This window comes from Cervus canadensis, chromosome 21 (assembly GCF_019320065.1).
Source record: "Cervus canadensis isolate Bull #8, Minnesota chromosome 21, ASM1932006v1, whole genome shotgun sequence".
Classification (NCBI taxonomy): Eukaryota; Metazoa; Chordata; class Mammalia; order Artiodactyla; family Cervidae; genus Cervus; species Cervus canadensis.
This window is the reverse complement of record NC_057406.1, coordinates 47,453,354-47,473,630: the sequence shown is the minus strand read 5'-3', so window position 1 is coordinate 47,473,630 and position 20,277 is coordinate 47,453,354. Positions and strand designations below refer to the sequence as shown.

At 38.0% G+C, this 20,277-nt stretch overlaps 1 protein-coding gene across 18 annotated transcripts in view; it reads left to right on the top strand.

Annotated features, from left to right (window-relative positions):
- ANKS1B (ankyrin repeat and sterile alpha motif domain containing 1B) overlaps positions 1-20,277 on the top strand; it is a 1,065,346-nt gene that overhangs the window by 568,149 nt on the left and 476,920 nt on the right. For 14 of the 18 annotated variants that reach the window (XM_043440436.1, XM_043440444.1, XM_043440443.1 and 11 more), the window contains 2 exons: positions 10,540-11,129; positions 13,100-13,172. In XM_043440436.1, coding sequence (XP_043296371.1) covers positions 10,540-11,129; positions 13,100-13,172 — 663 coding nt within the window. The remainder of the gene's footprint in view (positions 1-10,539; positions 11,130-13,099; positions 13,173-20,277) is intronic. The other 4 variants (XM_043440451.1, XM_043440445.1, XM_043440450.1 and 1 more) reach the window with 1 other exon arrangement.

Genomic DNA, 20,277 nt, shown 5'->3' with positions numbered 1-20,277 from the left:
TGATTACTGGAAAAACCATAGCTTTGAATATACGAACCTTTGTCAGTAATGTCTCTGCTTTTTAATATGCTATCTAGGTTTGTCATAGCTTTTCTTCCAAGGAGCAAGCGTCTTTTAATTTCATGGCTGCAGTCACCATCTGCAGTGATTTTGGAGCCCAAGAAAATAAAGTTTGTCACTGTTTCCATTGTTTCCCATCTATTTGCCACGAAGTGATGGAACCAGATGCCATGATCTTCATTTTTAGAATGCTGAGTTTTAAGTCAGCTTTTTCACTCTCCTCTTTCAATTTCATCAAGAGGGTCTTTAGTTCCTCTTTGCTATTAGCCCTAAGGGTGGTATCATCTGCATATCTGAGGTTATTGATATTTCTCTCTGCAATCTTGATTCCAGCTTGTGCTTCATCCAGTCTGGCATTTTGCATGATCTACTCTGCATATAAGTTAAATAATCAGGGTGACAATATACAGCCTTGACATACTCCTTCCCCAATTTGGAACCAGTCGTTGTTCTATGTCTTGTTCCAACTGTTGCCTAATCACCTGCATTCAGATTTCTCAGGAGGCAGATAAGGTGGTCTGGTATTCCCATCTCTTGAAGAATTTTCCACAGTTTGTTGTGATCCACACAGTCAAAGGCTTTGGTGTAGTCAATGAAGCAGAAATTTTTCTGGAATTCTCTTGCTTTCTCTATGATCCAAAAGGTGTTGGTAATTTGACCCCTGCTTCCTCTGCCTTTTCTAATCCAGCTTAAACATCTGGAAGTTCTCAGTTCACGTACTGTTGAAGCCTAGCGTAGAGAATTTTGAGCATTACTTCACTAGTGTGTGAGATGACTGCAATTATGTGGTAGTGTGAACTATCTTTGGTAGTGTGTGAACACTCTTTGACATTGACTTTCTTTGGGACCAGAGTGAAAACTGACCTTTTCCAGTCCTGTGGTCAGTGCTGAGTTTTCCAAGTTTGCTGGCATATTGAGTGCAGCACTTTCACAGCATCATCTTTTAGGATTTTAAGTAGCTCAGCTAGAGTTCCATCACTTCCACTAGCTTTGTTCATAGTGATGTTTCCTAAGGCCCACTTGGCTTCACACTCCAGGATGTCTGGTTCTAGGTGAGTGATCACACCATCATGGTTATCTGAGTCATTAAGATCTTTTTTATATAGCTATTCTGTGTATTCTTGCCACTTCTTCTTAATATCTTCTGCTTCTGTTGGGTCCATACCTTTTCTGTCCTTTATTGTGCCCATCTTTGCATGAAATGTTTCCTTGGTATCTCTAATTTTCTTGAAGTGATCTCTAGTCTTTCCCATTCTGTTGTTTTCCTCTATTTCTTTGCATTGATCACTGAGGAAGGCTTTCTTATCTCTCCATTTATTTTTTGGAACTCTGCATTCAGATGAATATGTCTTTTCTTTTTTCCTTTGCCTATCTCTTCTCTTCTTTTCTCAGCTATTTGTAAGGCCTCCTCAGACAACCATTTTGCCTTTTTGCATTTCTTCTTCTTGGGCATGGTTTTGATCACTGCCTCCTGTACAAAGTCATGAACCTCTGACCATAGTTCTTCAGGCACTTTGTCTACCAGATTTAATCCCTTGAAGCTATTTGTCACTTCCACTGTATAATCATAAGGGATTCGATTTAGTCATACCTGAATTTTTTAGTGTTTTTTCCTACTTTCTTCAAGTTAAACCTGAATTTTACAGTAAGGAGTTCATGATCTGAGTCACAGTCAGTTCCTGGTTTTGTTTTGCTGACTGTATAGAGTTTCTCCAACTTTGGCTATTAAGAATATAATCAATCTGATTTTGATATTGACCATCTGGTGATGTCCATGTGTAGAGTCGTCTCTTGTGTTGTTGGAAGTGGGTATTTGCTATGACCAGTGCGTTCTCTTGGCAAAATTCTTTTAGCCTTTGCCCTGCTTCATTTTGTACTCCAAGGCCAAACTTGCCTGTTACTTCAGGTATCTCTTGAGTTCCTACTTTTGCCTTCTAGTTCCCTATAACGAAAAGGATGTCCTTTTCCTGCTGTTATCTCATTCTTTTCCAGAGTTACATACTCTTTGCCTTACAAAGCAGTGCTCTCATATTTGAACACTATATTTTGCTATTATTACATTCACAGTGTCCTTCCTCTGGATCTCAGCCTTCCACACCATTCCCTCCTTCTCAGTAAATGAAATATCTTTCTCCCTGAGAGTGCTGGTGTTTTTACGCTGTTCAATTTGGACTCTGCTTCTGAAATTTTTTCTTCAGAGGAGTCTTAGTTTACTAAAAGCATGTATTTATTGCGTATTTCTGAGATTCTCAAGGGTTTATGCTACTTCTAATTGTCCTTTTGCAGGATTTTTTCAAGTTCTATGGGTTATTCTCAGATTCTGTTGCTCAGCATCCTGCTTAGTACTAGGCCTTCTCCTTTTGGAAATCAGAATCTGATGGCAATTTCTGCATCCTTTGGCTTATAGGCTCCATCAGTTTCCTTTTCTCTTCGCCGCTACCAGTTCTGCCTCCTGTTGCTATCTCATGATTTGTGCTATGCTCACCCATTTTCCAGGGCCATGGGGATTGCTTCATACCCACTTTATTGAAGATATCACTTGTCATTGTGTTTTGTTTGATTGGTTGTCAGTTTTTCTTTCTTTTTTTTTAAACTATCGTTTTAGTCTTTCATTATCATATGCATTGTTTTTATGGAGGGACTTGGGGAGGTTAATTTCTTAAAATACTACATTATTGTCATGTCCTTGCCATCAGAAATACCAGGTGATCTTTTAAAAATGTAAACCAAATCACATCATCTCTACCTCTACCCTCATCTTAGACCTCATCTCCAATCATTCTACTCACCTGTGATGGTTAATTTTATGTGTCAACTTGAATGGTCCATGGGGTGCCCAGATATTTGGTCAAACATTATTCTAGATGGTTCTATGAGGGTGTTTTGAGATGGGGTTAAACTTTAAATTGGTAGACTGAATAAAGCTGATTGTCCTCACTAATGAATGGGCCTCACCCCATCAGTTGAAGGCTTGAATAGAACCAAAAGACTAATGTCCACTCTGAATGGAAGAATTCTTCCTGCCCGATAGTCTTTATTCCTATCTTCATCCTCAAACTAAAACATCATCTTTTCCTCAGTCTCAAGCCTCCCAACCTTTGATTAGAGCTACACAATCAGTTCTCCTGGTTCTCAGGCCATTGGGCTTGGATTTTCATGTCTTCTTCTCTGTGTCTGCAGTAGTAATTCCTATCTCATCATTTTGCTTTATTTTTTCCATAGAACTTACCATCATCAGAAATTACACTATTTTTGACTTGCCTGCAGTTGCCTCCTTCACTGGAATGTGAGCATATGGTGGACAGATGCATTTTATATATATTGTGAAGTATATAAATCCAGGATTTCTACTAATATCAGCATCAGCACTAGAATCCCTGAGACATTTTTGATTTTCCAAAGAGGAATGCAGTGACCCAGTAAACAGCAGTTATGATCTATAATAAAAGAAGAAGTTACTTGTTTTACACAATTTGTTTTCATCTTAACATGAAATATATGGTTATTCAGGTATTTATATAGGTGATATATATCAGCAACAAAGATGGGTAAAAAAGAATGTTGAACTCCTTACTATTGGGTACTTACTCTGACATTTCTTTGAAATGCTAATGATTCTTTGAATAACTATCAGATTGGAATTCACACATAGTTAGTTCTGTACCTTGGCATGAAATATCCACTTGTCAAAAGAGAAGTGTGAAATTAAATGAGACATGTTACAAATATGCTTTGCCTCAGTTTCATCTAAAGTAATAGCAAGAAAATATGAAAATTCTTTTCAAGGCATGTTTTTTAAAATATATAAGCATGTCAAAATAATAATCATTACTGAGTGTCTAATATAATAAATTACTACTACCTTTGTAAAAATGAAACTCTCTAGATTAAAAATTACTGTTGTAATAATAAAAACACATATTTAATGTATTCCATGCCACAGGCATTATTCTAACTCCCTTACTTTCATTTTTCATTCATCTTCACAACACTATTAGTTATGTTACATACTATTACTATACTCATTTACAGATGTGGAAATACAAACATTGCCAAAACTTATTTTGAAGAATATATTAATTCTTCTTTAAAGTGGGATATAGACTAAATCTATCTATTGTCACATAGTAAGCCAACCCAAACTTTGTGGCTTAAATCAACAGCCATTTATTTAGTTCACGATTTTGTTAACATGTTTTCTTCTGATCTGGGCCAAACTCAGATGAGCTTGCCTAATGCAGCTGCTGGCATATTGGCCTGGAGTTGATTGATCCTGGTCAGCCTCACTCACATGTTTGCAAGGTGACTGGCCTTCAGCTGAAGTGACAGGGTGGCTGATGTATTAACCACGCCTTTTTATTTTGGAGGGTTTTTGTTTTTGTTTCATGCCTTAACATCTTGGGACCTTGCTGATCCTGGAGGCACTGTTCCTCCCAGGGCTGAAAGTGAAAGTGAAGTCGTTCAGTCGTATCCCACTCTTGGTGACCGCATGGGACTGTAGCCTACCAGGCTCCTCAGTCCATGGAATTTTCCAGGCAAGAGTATTGGAGTGGGTTGCCATTGCCTTCTCCAGGGGATCTTCCCAACCCAGGGATTGAACCCGGGTCTCCCACATTGTAGGCAGACGCTTTACTGTCTGTGCCACCAGGGAAGCCCAATTCTTAAAGATAGTGAACAACTCACCAGAAGACATACCTTTCATATGCAAACCAACCAATCCAAAACCACACTCCAACCACTTTCTTTATCAGGTTCTCATTCTGGGCCACTACCCACATGCCCCAATCATAACAAAACCAAGTGCAAGATAACTAGGGACAGTCTCTATGGCCCAGAGCCTCTTGAAAAGATTTGAACTAACAAATACTAAACCTGTTTGCCTTGTTTCGTCCATTACTTCCAATAGAAACCACAATAAGGCTCTTGTCCACCTTGTCCCCACTCATTCTGCTTCCTAATACTGATGCTATGTCCCTTCCACCACCACCCCATACGCCAACATTATGACATACTCCCTCCTCTTGGGATCTATGACTATAACCATCTGTCTTGTCAGTGGCAATTGTCTCCTGATCTGGTAGGCTCATTATACTTGGGTTGGGGGGGGAACCTGTAATTTCAAACATCTGGGTAATGTATTATTTTATTGTCCAGCAGACTAGCCAGAGCTTATTCACATACAGGCAAGATTCCAAGAGCAGCAAGAGAAGAAGCCCCAGTGCACAAGTACTTTTCAAATCTCTCTTATATCATGCTTTCCATTGTTCAGCTCACTTCAGTTCAGTGGCTCAGTCATGTACGACTGTTTGCGACCCAATGGACTTCAGCACGCCAGGCCTTCCTGTCCATCACCAACTCCTGGAGTTTACTCAAACTCATGTCCATTGAGTCAGGGATGCCATCCAACCATCTCATCCTCTGTCGTCCCCTTCTCCTCCTGCCTTCAATCTTTCTCAGCATCAGGGTCTTTTCAGACGAGTCAGTTCTTTGCATCAGGTGGCCAAAGTATTGGAGTTTCAGCTTCAGCATCAGTCCTTCCAATGAATATTCAAGACTGATTTGCCCCAGGATGGACTGGTTGGATCTCCTTGCAGTCCAAGGGACTCTCAAGAGTCTTCTCCAACATCACAGTTCAAAAGCATCAATTCTTCTGTGCTCAGCTTTGTTTATAGTCCAACTCTCATATCCATACATGACCACTGGAAAAACCATAGCCTTAACTAGAAGGACCTTTGTTGGTAAAGTAATGTCTCTGCTTTTTAATATGCTGTCTAGGTTGTTCATAACTTTCCTCCCAAGGAGTAAGTATCTTTTAATTTCATGGCTGCAGTCACCATCAGTGATTTTGGAGCCCCCCAAAAATAGTCTGTCACTGTTTCCACTGTTTCCCCATCTATTTGCCATGAAGTGATAAGATCGGATGCCATGATCTTAGCTTTCTGAATGTTGAGTTTTAAGCCAACATTTTCACTCTCCTCTTTCACTTTCATCAGGAGGCTCTGTGGTTCTTCTTCACTTTCTGCCATAAGAGTGGTATCATCTGCATATCTGATGTTATTGATATTTCTCCCTGCAATCTTGATTCCAGCTTTTGCTTCCTCCAGCCCAGCGTTTCTCATGATGTACTCTGCATATAAGTTAAATAAGCAGGGTGACAATGTACAGCCTTGATGTACTCATTTCCTGATTTGGAACCAGTCTGTTGTTCCATGTTCAGTTCTAACTGTTGCTTCTTGACCTGCATACAGATTTCTCAGGAGGCAGGTAAGGTGGTTTGGTATTCCCATCTCTTCAAGAATTTTCCACAGTTTGTTGTGATCTACATAGTCAAAGGCTTTGGTGTAATCAATAAAGCAGAAGTAGATGTTTTTCTGGAACTCTCTTGCTTTTTCTATGATCCAGTGGATGTTGGCAATTTGATCTCTGGTTCCTCTACCTTTTCTAAATTCACCTTGAACATCTGGAAGTTCACGGTTCATGTACTGTTGAAGCCTGGCTTGGAGAATTTTGAGTATTGCTTTGCTAGTGTGTGAGATGAGTGCAGTTGTGCCACTGACCAAAGCAAGGTACTTAGCCACACATAACCTCTAAAATCCTATGGGAGGAATAGATACAGGATGGGGGGTGGCTAAAGGAGCCTGTGCACTTGGAGCTTGTAACTCATTCAATCCACTGAATAGGTGTCCCAGGAGGTTTCATATCAGCTTCTCACTGTCTTTGATCTGAGAAATTCTTAGGGTTTGGCCGCTGAAATAGGTAATATTTGCCTTTTCATAACTCTTGGCAAGAATGTTATCAACTATCTTAATGGCAAGAACTATTCTTCAAAAGCCTAGGCTTATGAGCTAATAATCAAATTCTCTTTTAACTGAGAGAAGGGACTGCTTGTGACTAGAGGACTTGGACATTACAAAGCACTTTGGAGATGTGATTATAGTTATTTTTATCAAATCACAGAAGGGATGGTAACCTAATAATAATATTCAAAGAAAAGTTTAAATAATGTTATGTTCCTAAATATCACACTACAGTGAACATGATCAGAAACCTCTTGACCGTGATTTACAGTTTTGTTTTGTTTTGTTTTTTCTTTCAGTTCAGTTTAGTTAAGTTCAATCACTCAGTTGTGTCTGACTCTTTGTGACCCCATGGACTGCGGCATGCCAGGCCTCCCTGTCCATCACCAACTCCTGGAGTTTACTCAAACTCACGTCCATTGAGTCAGTGATGCCATCCAACCATCTCATCCTCTGTCGTCCCCTTCTTCTGCCTTCAATCTTTCACAGCATCAGCGTCTTTTCAAATGAATCAGTTCTTCATATTAGGTGGCCAAAGTATTGGAGTTTCAGCTTCAGCATCAGTCCTTCTAATGAGTATTCAGGACTGATTTCCTTTAGGATGGACTGGTTGGATTTCCTTACTGTTCAAGGTACTCTCAAGAGTCTTCTCCAACACCACAGTTCAGAAGCATCAATTCTTCTGTGCTCAGCTTTCTTTATAGTCCAACTCTCACATCCATACTTGACTACTAGAAAAACCATAGCTTTGACTAGACGGACCTTTGTTGGTAAAGTAATGTCTCTGCTTTTTAATATGCTGTCTAGGTTGTTCATAACTTTTCTTCCAAGGAGCAAGTGTCTTTTAATTTCATGGATTTGCAGTGATTTTGGAGCCCCCAGTAATAAAGTCTGTCACTGTTTCCCCATCTAGTTGCCATGAAGTGATGGGACCAGATGCCATGATCTTAGCTTTCTGAATGTTGAGTTTTAAGCCAACTTTTTCACTCTCCTCTTTCACTTTCATCAAGAGGCTGTTTAGTTCTTCTTCGCTTTCTGCCATAAAGGTGGTGTCATCTGCATATCTGAGGTTGTTGATTTTCTCCCGGCAATCTTGATTCCAGCTTGTGCTTCATCCAGTCTAGCATTTCTCATGCTGTACTCTACACATACGTTAAACAAGCAGGGTGACAACATACAGCCTTGATATACTCTGTTCCCTATTTCAATTTTTCCTCTCAATACTAAACCCTTTAGCCTTCTTCAGCAACTTGCACAATAAAATTCTAAACTTCTTTATTTCATAATTCTTCCTTCCTTTTACATTGTTTACCCATAACTGTCATCTCATACCAACCTACTTATGGTATAAAGCATTATAGGAGAGCCAAGCAGCCCAGCAAGAAAAAGGAGACAATAAATTGAAACAGAACACCATATTTTACTTTCTCTTAGTATTAGCTTACCTCCATGAAGCAGAAAAAAAAAAATCCTTTTCATCCACTTTTTTCCAAATTCCAGAAATAGTCATAAACAGGAGAGACATATCTCTTCCCACAAAGAGCCTATTTGATCGTCCTTGAACCCTAGATTGTTCTTTTATCTTAATAATAAATTTTCCAGGCCAATGGATATGAATATCCAATAGGCCTTAGTTTGAATCTCAGCTTAACTACTTATTAGCTGGGGAAATTTAACAACATAAGTTGTCTATGTGTAAATTTTGACTTCTAAAAAATGGATGTAATAGGGCATATACTCCAGCCTTAGAGAGTTTAAGGCTGCTTTGCCTTATGCTCCACACACTCTTCTCCTCCAAGAAAGATCTCTGTTGCAAGAGGAGGGAAAAATTCATGTCCAGTATACTAGAAAGTTTTTGTGAGAAGATAAAGTACTTGTGACAGTACGGGGTGGTAAAGATTGTTTCTCTCTTAGATCATTGGCTCATGGATCTCTCATCCTGACACTTGTTTCTTCCACTCAGCACTGTGTTAGGTCTAGGAAGGGGGACATCTTCATTTGGGACAGCTAAATAGGAACGCAAGTGAGGTCTGGAGAATATGTAAAGCCAGGATCATACCTGCTTCTAATCAGTTCCAAGAGAGACAAAAGCATATGGAGCTGGGGCCAAACTTCAGTTCAGAAAGCTGATTTGTCTGTAGCATTCCTTGGGCAAATATCTATTGAGATTTATTGAGGTTGACAATTTGTTTACATATTCCAATAAATTTCCTTTGATTAGAAAACCATGATTGTTATTAATCATTTCATAGAATTGTTATAACAATCACATAAAGGGATATAAATATTACTCTAATTTAGTGAGTAGTAAATAGCACATGCCTAGTAAATGTTACTTGTTAACTTATAAAAACTTTGGTGTTTTTGGTTTATAATAATAACTAACTTCTTTAAGTTGTGAATCAGCAAGTCAACTTTGAATTTGTTATATTTTATGTGCCACATTGGCTATATTTTACTTTTTCAGAAGATGAGGCTTATCAGGTAGTTTAACTTTTGATCATGGCAAATATTTAGCTGAATATTAATTAAAGTGACCAGTCAAAAAAGTAGACTGACTCTCTTTGCTGATTTCTTTGGGCAGGTTTTTACACACTATGTCTTTAAAAGACAAATTAGGTCATTAAAAAAAAGCATGGTGTATTTTAAACCTCAGGGCTTCCCAGGGGGTGCAGTGGTAAGGAATCCATCTGCCAATGGAGGAGACAAAGGAGATGAGGGTTCAATCCCTGGGTCAGAAAGATCCCCTGGAGGAGAAAATGGCAACTCACTCCAATATTCTTGCCTGGAAAATTCCATGGACAGGGGAGTCTGGCGGGCTACAGTCCATGGAGCCACAAAGAGTTGGACATGACTGAGCACACACACATATTTTAAATCTCAGAGAACATTTATGTTTCATCTTAGAAAAAATTATAAAGTAATAAAAATTTTATTCTTCTTTGGTTTCTTTTCTGAGTTACACTTTCAAAGATCTGAAGAAATTGAAAAATAATTAATTCTGTTTCAAAGAAGAAAGAAAAGGACAGCTTTGTCTTAGTAGTGCAACATCAGTTTCTTGTAAAAATGTCTCACTTTTTAGTGATATTGCATTGTTTGCCTGTTAAGCATGACCAAATCCTTTTTGTCTAAATCATATAATTTGTGTAGAATTAATCTTAATTTTATATTTGTAGTAACATGTTAGGATTATTACCTTTAAGTTATTCCAAATTATTTTTCTTTTCAAGGTTTTGTTTTTTATTTTATTTTCTGGGAGAAGGGTAAAGGGATGTCATTATATATGATCTTGATTTACCTGCCTGATGTCTTAACTGTACAATGATTCATTTACTGCAAAAGTTTGAACATGGGTGTCCCATTTTAAGAAAACCTAATTTTGCTATCCAGTATAAAATATACTCGCTGGGGACAAAGGAGAAGGGTGGGAAATTACTTAATTAATACCCACATAAGTTTGAAATATACCCTAAGGTATATCAGGAAGATCTGGTACACACACACATTTATTTTATACATGGCACTGTAGGGTCATGGGTATTTCATAAAGTCAGAGTATCACTGTGTAACAATAAATCAATTGTTTGGACATTGCACAGGTTCAAAAGGGTGCTGCTATTGTATCAGGGCTTTCAGAGTCCTTTCCAAATGAGCATCCAGACCTTTTTTTTCTCTTTTGCAGATGATCTCTCTCAGCAGGAGGACAATGAGCCCCCGAAAGAATATGATCCTGGGCAATTTGCAGGTCTCCTCCATGGATCCTCTCCAGCCTGTGAGTCTCCTGAAAATCCATTTCATCTCTATGGGAAAAGAGATGAACGCGAAGAAGGAAAAGATGAAGTCAGTTTGGCAAATAGTCCTTTGCCTTTCAAGCAAACTCCAATAGAAAATAAATCAGAACCTGTGGTAAAGAAAATTAAACCGAAGGTGGTCAGTAGAACAATTTTTCACAAAAAAAGCAGCCAACTTGAAAACCATACCATTGTTGGCACAAGAACAGCTAGAAGTGGATCCCGGAATGGGGACCAGTGGATTGTGAACACTGGGGGATTTGTGGAGAGAGCGTGTACCCTGGGGAGAATAAGGTCATTGCCAAAAGCCCTGATCGACATGCATTTATCCAAAAATGTCTCTAAATCGGATTCTGATCTCATTGCCTACCCTTCAAATGAGAAAACACCAAGAGTTAACTGGAGTGAATCTTCACCTGCGGATCACAGCTCTAAAGGGAATTCTGAAAGAACACCATCTTTCACTTCCGAATGGGAAGAAGTAAGATTTGTTCTTGTTATTCTTTACATAAAGCTTTAGCACCAAGTGAGTTTTGAGGGAGGGATTTTCAGCTTTTTAAGTCTTTCAGAGGAAAAAAAAAAAAAAGCTAACACATATAGATCCAAGTGGAAAGGAAAAGTTCTAGAGGTAATATATGATAATTTCACAGCGAGCATAAAAACAAACACAGTTCCACACATGAGGGGATATCTGTTGTTTCCATAGAAATTGATCTCAAGCAGAAGTAATAACTAGCTGTGAGGTACAAGAAAATGTTCACATTGTGCCCTACTAAGCATTGCAGCTGACAAATGGAGAAAAATCTTTGTATTTTTGTTTGCTTTATATCATTTTGTTATTTGCTAAACTCTGTTAGCTCATCTTCCTTCTTTAAAGTATCTTATAATTTCAGAAGAGCTTCTTATAATCTTAATACTAAACAGAAAGGTCCTGGCCCTTCTCCAAGTACCATACGAAAAAACACAAGTTACTTAATATTTCCCTTTACAACTATTGGACATTAAAAATAAATGTGTGCAGTCCAGTGTGACCAATATAAGCTCTACTTAAAGACAAAGTCTTCAGTTTCATGGAATTACTCAGGAAGTAAGTGCCCTTTTAAGGTTAATCATATAGCATCCTTTCTCCCTGAAGAGGACTACATCATAAAGTAATGAAGTCTCTTGCTTTTTCTTGAATTTCTGCAAAGAATGGACCACACTCTTCCTCAGCATTTCATCCTAAAATGTCACATTTTGTCTCTCAAAAGATTGTGCCAGTAGAATTAGGTTTTAAAACACAATAGGTCACTAGAGTATTCTGAGAACTCGAACTAGAAATGGTTCTGGTATTGACATTCTGAATTGAGCTGTTTGAGAAAATCACTTAATCTCTCTGCATCTGTTTCAGGGTGAACAAAATGGGACATTTAAGTAATGCTCATTGTCATTTCTGAAACCTTCTGTCTCACTAAGGCTGCCAGGATGATGAGCAGGTTTAAAGCATAAATAGCCTAAGCTCAGACAGTCATATCTTTCTATGAATTCCATACAGTAGTCTGATAGTTTACTCAGATCTATCCATTTCTTATATTTATTAACTCTGCGAATAACATATTTAACTTATCTCTTAGAATCAGGTTGTTGCCATTCCTAGATTCTTGTGATTATATGCTACAAATAAGCTTGTGGCTGGGCATGCCATTTAAGCAGAACTTGGTCCCAATGGCCATGCTTCACTGGTCAGATGAGATGCATGCTCTCGGATCCAAGGAGAGGGTAGACATTGTCACATGAATTTATCCTCAGCTCCTTCCCCTTCTGAGTTTAAAGAATACACAATGTCTAACTTACTGACCCATGTAGGTCCAAACAAAGTTCATTTTAGGAAATACAAAGAAAAGGCAAGCTGATTTTGAAAGTTTAAGAAAAGGAAATAAAATTTGTATTCTAAAAGCAATTCAAAAGATGTCTGCCTCCTTTTAAATCTTTCTCTGTTGGTCTCTTAATTGGAGTTTTGCAGTGGCAATAATATCAAGAATATATGCTCCTGGCAGTGGAAAGTCATTTTAAAATGCAATGCTGTATGCTCAGTGAAATGAGTCAAACAGAGAAAGATAAATGCTATATGGTATCACTTATATATGGAATCTAAAAAATACAACAAACGACTGAATATTGCAAAAATGAAGCCGACTAACAGATACAGAGAACAAGCTAGTGGTTACTAGTGGAGGCCGGAGGGACAATACAGAGGTGAGGAATTAAGAGGTACAAACTACTGGCTGAAAGATAGGGTCAAGGATGTATTGTGCAACACAGGGAATACAGCCAATATTTTGTAATCACTGTAAATGGAAATAGCCTTTAAAATTTGTGTAAAAAATAAAAATAAATAAAAATTTTAAAAAACAAAAGTGCAACACAAGACGAATGTAATAATTCATTTTATATGTTTTTTGTTTCACACAGATTGACAAAATAATGAATTCCATAGATGTTGGAATTAACAGTGAACTTCAAGAAATTAATGGTGAGAACACAAGTAAGGAAATCTCTCCTTTATGTTGTAATGAATAAATGTACTCAGGGACTAGTTATAAAATGATAGGAGTCTATAGATAATTCATCTTTTACCATAATAATAATAGCTACAAATTATTTCCCTCCATTTGTGTCAAACAACCATGATCTCTAAACAACATCAACTATATAGATTTAGCAAACTGAGAGATTTTCTTCCCCATGTGCTATTTTACTATGCCAATTAACATTAATGTAGAACTAAGTATGGGCATGCATGCATGCTAAGTCACTTCAGTTGTGTCCAGCTCTTTGTGACCCTATAGACTGTAGCCCACCAGGCTTCTCTGTCCATGGGGATTCTCCAGGCAAGAATACTGGAGTAAGTGATCATTTTTTAAAAAGACTAAATAATTTTTGCTGAAACATATATTTGATTTAGTCTTTAAAAACTAAAAAAAAAAAAAGCCACTAAAAAAGTACCAAAATCATGTGACTTTGATTAATGACACAAACATGATATGATGATATGTGTAACTATCTCTTTCACACACAAATGCTGATAAACACTTTGGATACTTTTCCAGTATCCAAAGAGCCAGCCTAGAAATGCATGTTGCCAGATAGTTCTTTCAGACATGCTTAAAGAATAATTTCAAGAAAACTGTAGGAATGGTTTTTTTTTTGGACTGATGTGAAGGTAAGAATGTGTTTTCTTATCACAGTAAGTTCTCTGTTACTAAGACTATTCAAGCAGAGACTTAATGCATCGCTTTTGGAAGACAGGTGACATGGAACAGTAATATTACAAAAAAATTCTTCAGATAGTACCATAGAATTGTGAAAACATTACAAACATGATTATAATGAAAGTAAGAGTAAGTGTTAAAAAAGCCACTTGGGCAAAATTGCCTTTCAAGGACATTTTAGTAGTCAACAAATCTAGTTTATTTTCACTTAATTCTCCTCTTTTCCCCTCTCAGATTGCCATCTATCCTTTACTCATGTTTTTGTACAGTGATAATGAAAATGAAAGACTCAGTCCCCAAAGCATCATTACTATTAACAAAGACTGGTTCTGTGTATGCCTTAATTTTCACTTCTTAATTACACACTAATTATGCACTAAGTGACTGACCATAACATGTGGCATTCCAATTGACCATTAGGCCATTTGTGAATTACAGCTTTACTGGGCAGAAGGGTTTTCCCTCTCGAGACTAGCTAGAACCAGGGAAGAGATAAACAGCCCCGTGAGGAGGACATTCCATGCCTAACGTGTTGGGGTACTGAGTGTGGTCAGGAAATCGCACGGTGAAGTAAAAAGTCAGACAGACATGAACGCAAATATCAGTCCTGCTGCTTGATCTTAGGCAACTCACTCAGTTTCCCCATAAAATGAAGATATTAGTATAGTCATTGTAGAAACACGTACAATGGCTTGTGAGTAGAGTCTGACATATGTAGACATGTATTAAATTTTAGCTGTCCGTTGCTCTATCATGAGGGAGAGGTTGTTTTAGACACTATGGGCATAAGAAGGAAAACACACACCAGCCCTTCTTTTAAGAACTTTACAACATCAGCTAGTCTCACAGCTTTCACGTTCAATTTGTTGTGTTCCCTGAAATTGTGATGTGCCAATTAGAATGCAGGTCATAACAAAGCTGACAGTCAGTTGGTACCAGGGAAGAGTAATTACTAAAAGAGACCATAAATTCCAATGTACCCTGGCAAAGAGAAGAGAAAAAATCTAGAGTGTATTGATTTAAATGTTCTAAATTATTTTGAAATCTGAGTATTCTCTTTTCACTTGACAATGAGGAAGAGATGTGCAATGAAATCAACAGGAGGTAAATTTAGAGTGAACACGGGAAATACTACTTTACCAAATATGTTATCAGTGTCTGGAATTTTGTTTTGGAAGGCCACTGAACCAAGCACTATGCCTGGCTTCATCAGAGCTGCATAGTTTTATGAGCATTTATGATGTTTGTTGCTAAAAATCTCAGAAGGTGATTTCAGTTCAGTTCAGTCGCTCAGTCGTGTCCGACTCTTTGCGACCCCATGCCTGCAGCATGCCAGGCCTCCCTGTCCATCACCAACTCCCGGAGTTTACTCAAACTCATGTTCTTTGGGGGAGAATAAAATCATAAGCAATGGAGATACATGATGGATCAAGAATCAATACTGAATTTTCCAAGCTCTTGACCCTTATGTTTCATTGTTTTTATTTGCCCTCCCCTGACCCCACTTGCATTTCTAATTTCAAGTGTTTTCATAAACAAAATATTTATTGAACCAGAAAAGGATTTGGAACTCCTCCATCATCATTCCTAAAAATTTGAGCAGTTCATTCCTCAAAGTTTGAGCAGTTTCTATGAATCATATAACTAGTTCCACTTATAGAAATCAGTTTTCTCTCTTTTAAAAAACTTCCTCAGCAACTATACCGTAGTTAGAAACTACTGGCAGCCCCAGTTGTCCAGGACTAAGATAGAAATAAAAGTAAATAATATTTACTGAATTTATTTTAGGTCAGTCCCTTAGGATCTCACTCGGACTAACATTAATGAATGATTTTTACAAACATAGTGTCTGGCTTCCCACTGGAAATCAGACTTAAATGCCAAACACTTTGGCAGTAGGATTCAATTATATGTAATACTTCACTTTACATAGAACATCCTGTTCTTTGGTTATGCTATACATGTGATGTGATAGTACATTTTGCATCATCATGTACTCCCAGATATAGGATTTTTTCAGAGAGCAGGTTTTGAGGTTCAGATTCCAGTGTCACATTTTAGTGGTTTTGTGACCTTTGATCTCAATTTCCTCTCTTATAAATTCAGATTTTTAACAACTCTCTCATAAGGTTGCTGCAAGGTAAGCAGGTGATCGATAAATATAAATTCTTTTACCTTTTTATCCAGGTATACATAACTGATCCTTCTACATAGAGTATGTACCACACAGCAAGAAATACTTGGGAAATCTTGCTTTTATTTTTGACCAGTGAAAATTGTAGTTAAGCTTTAACTATTCATATTCTAAGTTGCATTCATGTGAAGTCTTTCTTGAGGTTTTATTTCTTAACCATTGTCTTTATATAACCAAGAAGTACTTTCAAGTTAGGAAATTTACCATGTTCACTGGAACCACTTCAGATTGTCACACTTTCCAAGAATCAGGTTAATGATCTTCTTGATGAAATTGAGGATCACTTAAAGAAAGAAAGTGAAAGTGAAGTCTCTCAGTCGTGTCTGACCCTTTGTGACCCCATGGACTGTAGCCCGCCAGACTCCTCTGTCCATGGAATTTTCCAGGCAAGAGTACTGGAGGGGATTGCCATTTCCTTCAGGGGATCTTCCCGACCCAGGGATTGAACCTGGGTCTCCCGTATTGCAGGCAGACGCTTTACCATCTGAGCCACCAGGAAAGCCCACTTAAGTAAAGTGGAGGCAACAACTGGCTCCACCGGACCCACTTATCTTACATAACAGCAGATACATAGTAAAGTCAAATGCCCAGAGTTTACCATACAGGGGTGGTAGATAATCTTATAAACAACCCCCCCATTTCTAAACTGGTTTCTATAATCTCCTGCTATTTTACTTTAGGTACATGGACTGTATTAGATTGATCTCAGGTACCTGAATGTAAAATTAGTATTTCGTTAAAAGGTATTGTTTAAAGCTGGGATTTTTTTCCTCTTATACTTAAGATTGAACTGTATTCAGAGGAATATTCTAGAGTCTTTTAAAACTCTAATTTTGCCAATATATGAATTTCACCTAAGTTTTATTTATAAATGAAAGCTATTAAAAATGTATTTGTAAAGGCTTTTACCATAGACTGCACCATCTACATTGGATACATAAAGTAATTCTGAAGCTATTTGCTAGCTATTTACATAGCTCTGAAAGCTGTGTGTGTGTGTGTGTGTGTGTGTGTGTGTGTGTGTGCGCGCGCGCGCGCTTGCACACGCGCGCACTGCATAGTCACTCAGTCTTGTCCGACTCTTTGCGACCCCATGGACTGTAGCCCGCCAGGCTCCTCTGTCCCTGGGGATCTCCAGGCGAGAGTATTGGAGTGGGTTGCCATGCTCCCCTCAAGGGAGTCCTCCCAACCCAGGGATCAAGCCCAGCTCTCCTGCATTGCAGGCGAATTCTTCAGCATCTGAGCCACCAGGGAAGCCTGAGCAGTAGTTGGTGATAATCCACCATCCTGCTTTCTAAGCTTTTGCTTTTCTTCCTCCAGGAGTCTAAGGGCCAGGTAACAGTGCAGGGTTCCTCATAGCCATAGAGACCCTCCATGGAGAGTTTCTAGGAATTTAGGAACTCACTGAGGCAGACTAAGGGGTCTCTCCTCCTGAGCTATGCTCTACCTTCTTCCCAGTCCACTGGAGGCAGAGAGCTCACATGGCCCTTTCCCCAAAGAGCTTCTACTTCTGAACGGCTGGGGCGGACATCCCCACAGCTTCAGAAGTTGCTCCCCCTGATGCTTTAGTTGCTTCCAGGTCCCTGATATTTATTCACATGGCTTAGATTTGCATCCAGAGGGACTTTGCCACTGATGCAGCTGATAGCTGTCCTCCTGCTGAGATTGTTGATGAGAATATCATTCCTCAGACTGTAGGAGAGCCTGTTTGTTTTTTGTTTTTTTAATGTATTTAGAATTTCCTAGAGTTCCCCTATTAGAGAAATGACAAAGAGGAAAGAAACTGAGTTGTATTCCTCTTTTCCTGTGTGCCAGATGCTGTGCAGCTTACTCTTGTGAACATTCAATTCTCCGAATAAGTCAGTGTGGTATTATACCCATTTTATGAAGAAAGGGTAACTTGTCAAAGTCAGCTCCTTCAAGTGTAGATTGATTTCTTCCTGAAGTTCATATTTCTTTCAATAAAATATGTTACTATACAGAACAATGGAAGCCAGCCCTTTGGTTCTTTCTTAGTTCAATTTATATGCATATGCACTATAGGGAGGCAACTGAGGTGCTTAAGTGTAAAACCAACCACTTGCTCTTAGCAAAACCTAACTTGGTATGGAAGACTTTAGCTCAAACCTCAAAGCCCTCCCAGAGCACAAACCACATGGTCATATATTAAAAGGAATCACAGACCTGAATATCTCCTACCTCCCAAAAGTGAATGCATATGCTAATAATGATTTGGGTTTCACTTATTTTCAGAGGAAGAATTTCCTTGCCTCCAGTAATATTCTTTTTTCCATGAACTGTTAAATTGTACATAAAAGCCTCTCTGTGAAATGCTGTGCAACAGGCATAATTTATTTTTGATTTTTATTTCTCTTTACAGCACTATTTTTAATAGAGCCAACTGGGGAAGGTGGGTAGTGGAATACGCTAGCATACAAGCACACTATTTTGTCTAAATCAAGAGAGAACTTATTTTTATTATTATTTTATATAACACTTCACTGAGTAGCTTGTTTTTTTTCCCAGATAGATTAAATCTAAGAAATCCCTTAATAATAGCATAACCATGTAGCAATATGAATTAACTAATCATTAGACTAGCCTGAGTTCACTAATCTTTATCAAGAGATAGTATTTAATCAACTAAGCAATTGTGTCCTTAGCAAAATAGACCCTAAAATTTATTTAACATCTTTTATTCTAAATAGTCATTAAAAACTAAAATAACCTACATAATATAGATTTTGATTACTAGAATATGGCTGAGATTCTCTGGTTTTGAAAGTACAATATTCATATGTGAAATTCAGTTTCTCTTAAGTATGAAATAATTGGGTGTTATTCTGTGGCCTAATATTTGCTTATGATGCATCAATAGTTGGAACTGGTATATTGTTTTCCCTTCAACAGAATATGTAATCTTCTAGAAGAGGCCTAGAGAGGTGAGCAAGTGCAGTCTTCAACTTATACTGATACCCTTTCCACACCATCTTTAATATATGACCAGTCAACATCTGTTCCCATACATCCCATGATGATAAGTTCACTACTTCCAGAGATTATATATTTTATTACTGGGAAGCTCAAATTGTTAAAAATTCATGTTTTTCAAGTCCCTTCTATCCATTTTCCCTTAAAAAATCTTCAGTGAAGCAAAGGATGAATACTGCTGCTGCTCATTGCTCAGTCGTGTCCGACTCTGCGACCCCATGGCCTGTAGCCCGCCAAGCGCCTCCGACCATGGGATTTTCCTGGCAATAACACTGGAGTGGGCTACCATGCCTTCCTCCAGGGAATCTTCCCAACTCCAGGGATGGATAATGACCCATTACTTCTAATAAATTATGAATATCTTAAGGATAGACTTCCCCAGTGGCTCAGCAGTAACAAATCCGCCTGCAGTGCAGGAGACATGGAGATGCGGGTTTGATCCCTGGATCAGGAAGATGCCCTGGAGAAGCAACGGTGACCCACTCCAGTATTCTTGCCCAGGGGACAGAGGAACCTGGTGGGCCACAGTTCATGGGGTCACAAAAAAGAGTCAGACATGACTAAGCAACTAAACAACAACAACAACAACAATAAATCTTAAGGATATAGCTGATATTTTTGATAGACCACACACCTCTTACACATTCACCATTAAGCTGGAGAACAGTTGCAAAGAGTCTTCTTTGTAGACACTTTAAAAATAGTAGCTGCATGACTTCCACATAAATGTCAGTGCATTTTACAAAGTCTACCATCAATAACCTCATACTTGTAAGAGAATAGGAGGTAAAAATAATTAGGAGTGATTTGAAATATAGATACAGACCTTCGTAAGTTATGGATCATCATAATGATTACTTTCAAATTTGTTTTGATACAAATTTGTTTTCCCAAATTATAGTGAGGAATGAAGTGATAAACATGAGTCATTTACCCATGAGAAAAACTTTAAAGCTTATACTGGTTGTTTCTATGATACACTATTCTGATAACAAAGGGTTTCTTATCTACTAGTATTTTTGATACTTGAGTATAAAATTTTAGAGAGTTATATAAATTTAAGAACAATGATACCCAGCAATATCACTTTTAGGAATGTATCCTAAGGAAACAGGACAAGAGCAAAATATGTATACGTGTGTGTGTGTATATACACACATATATATCATTTATGATCATTTAAGAAATAGAAT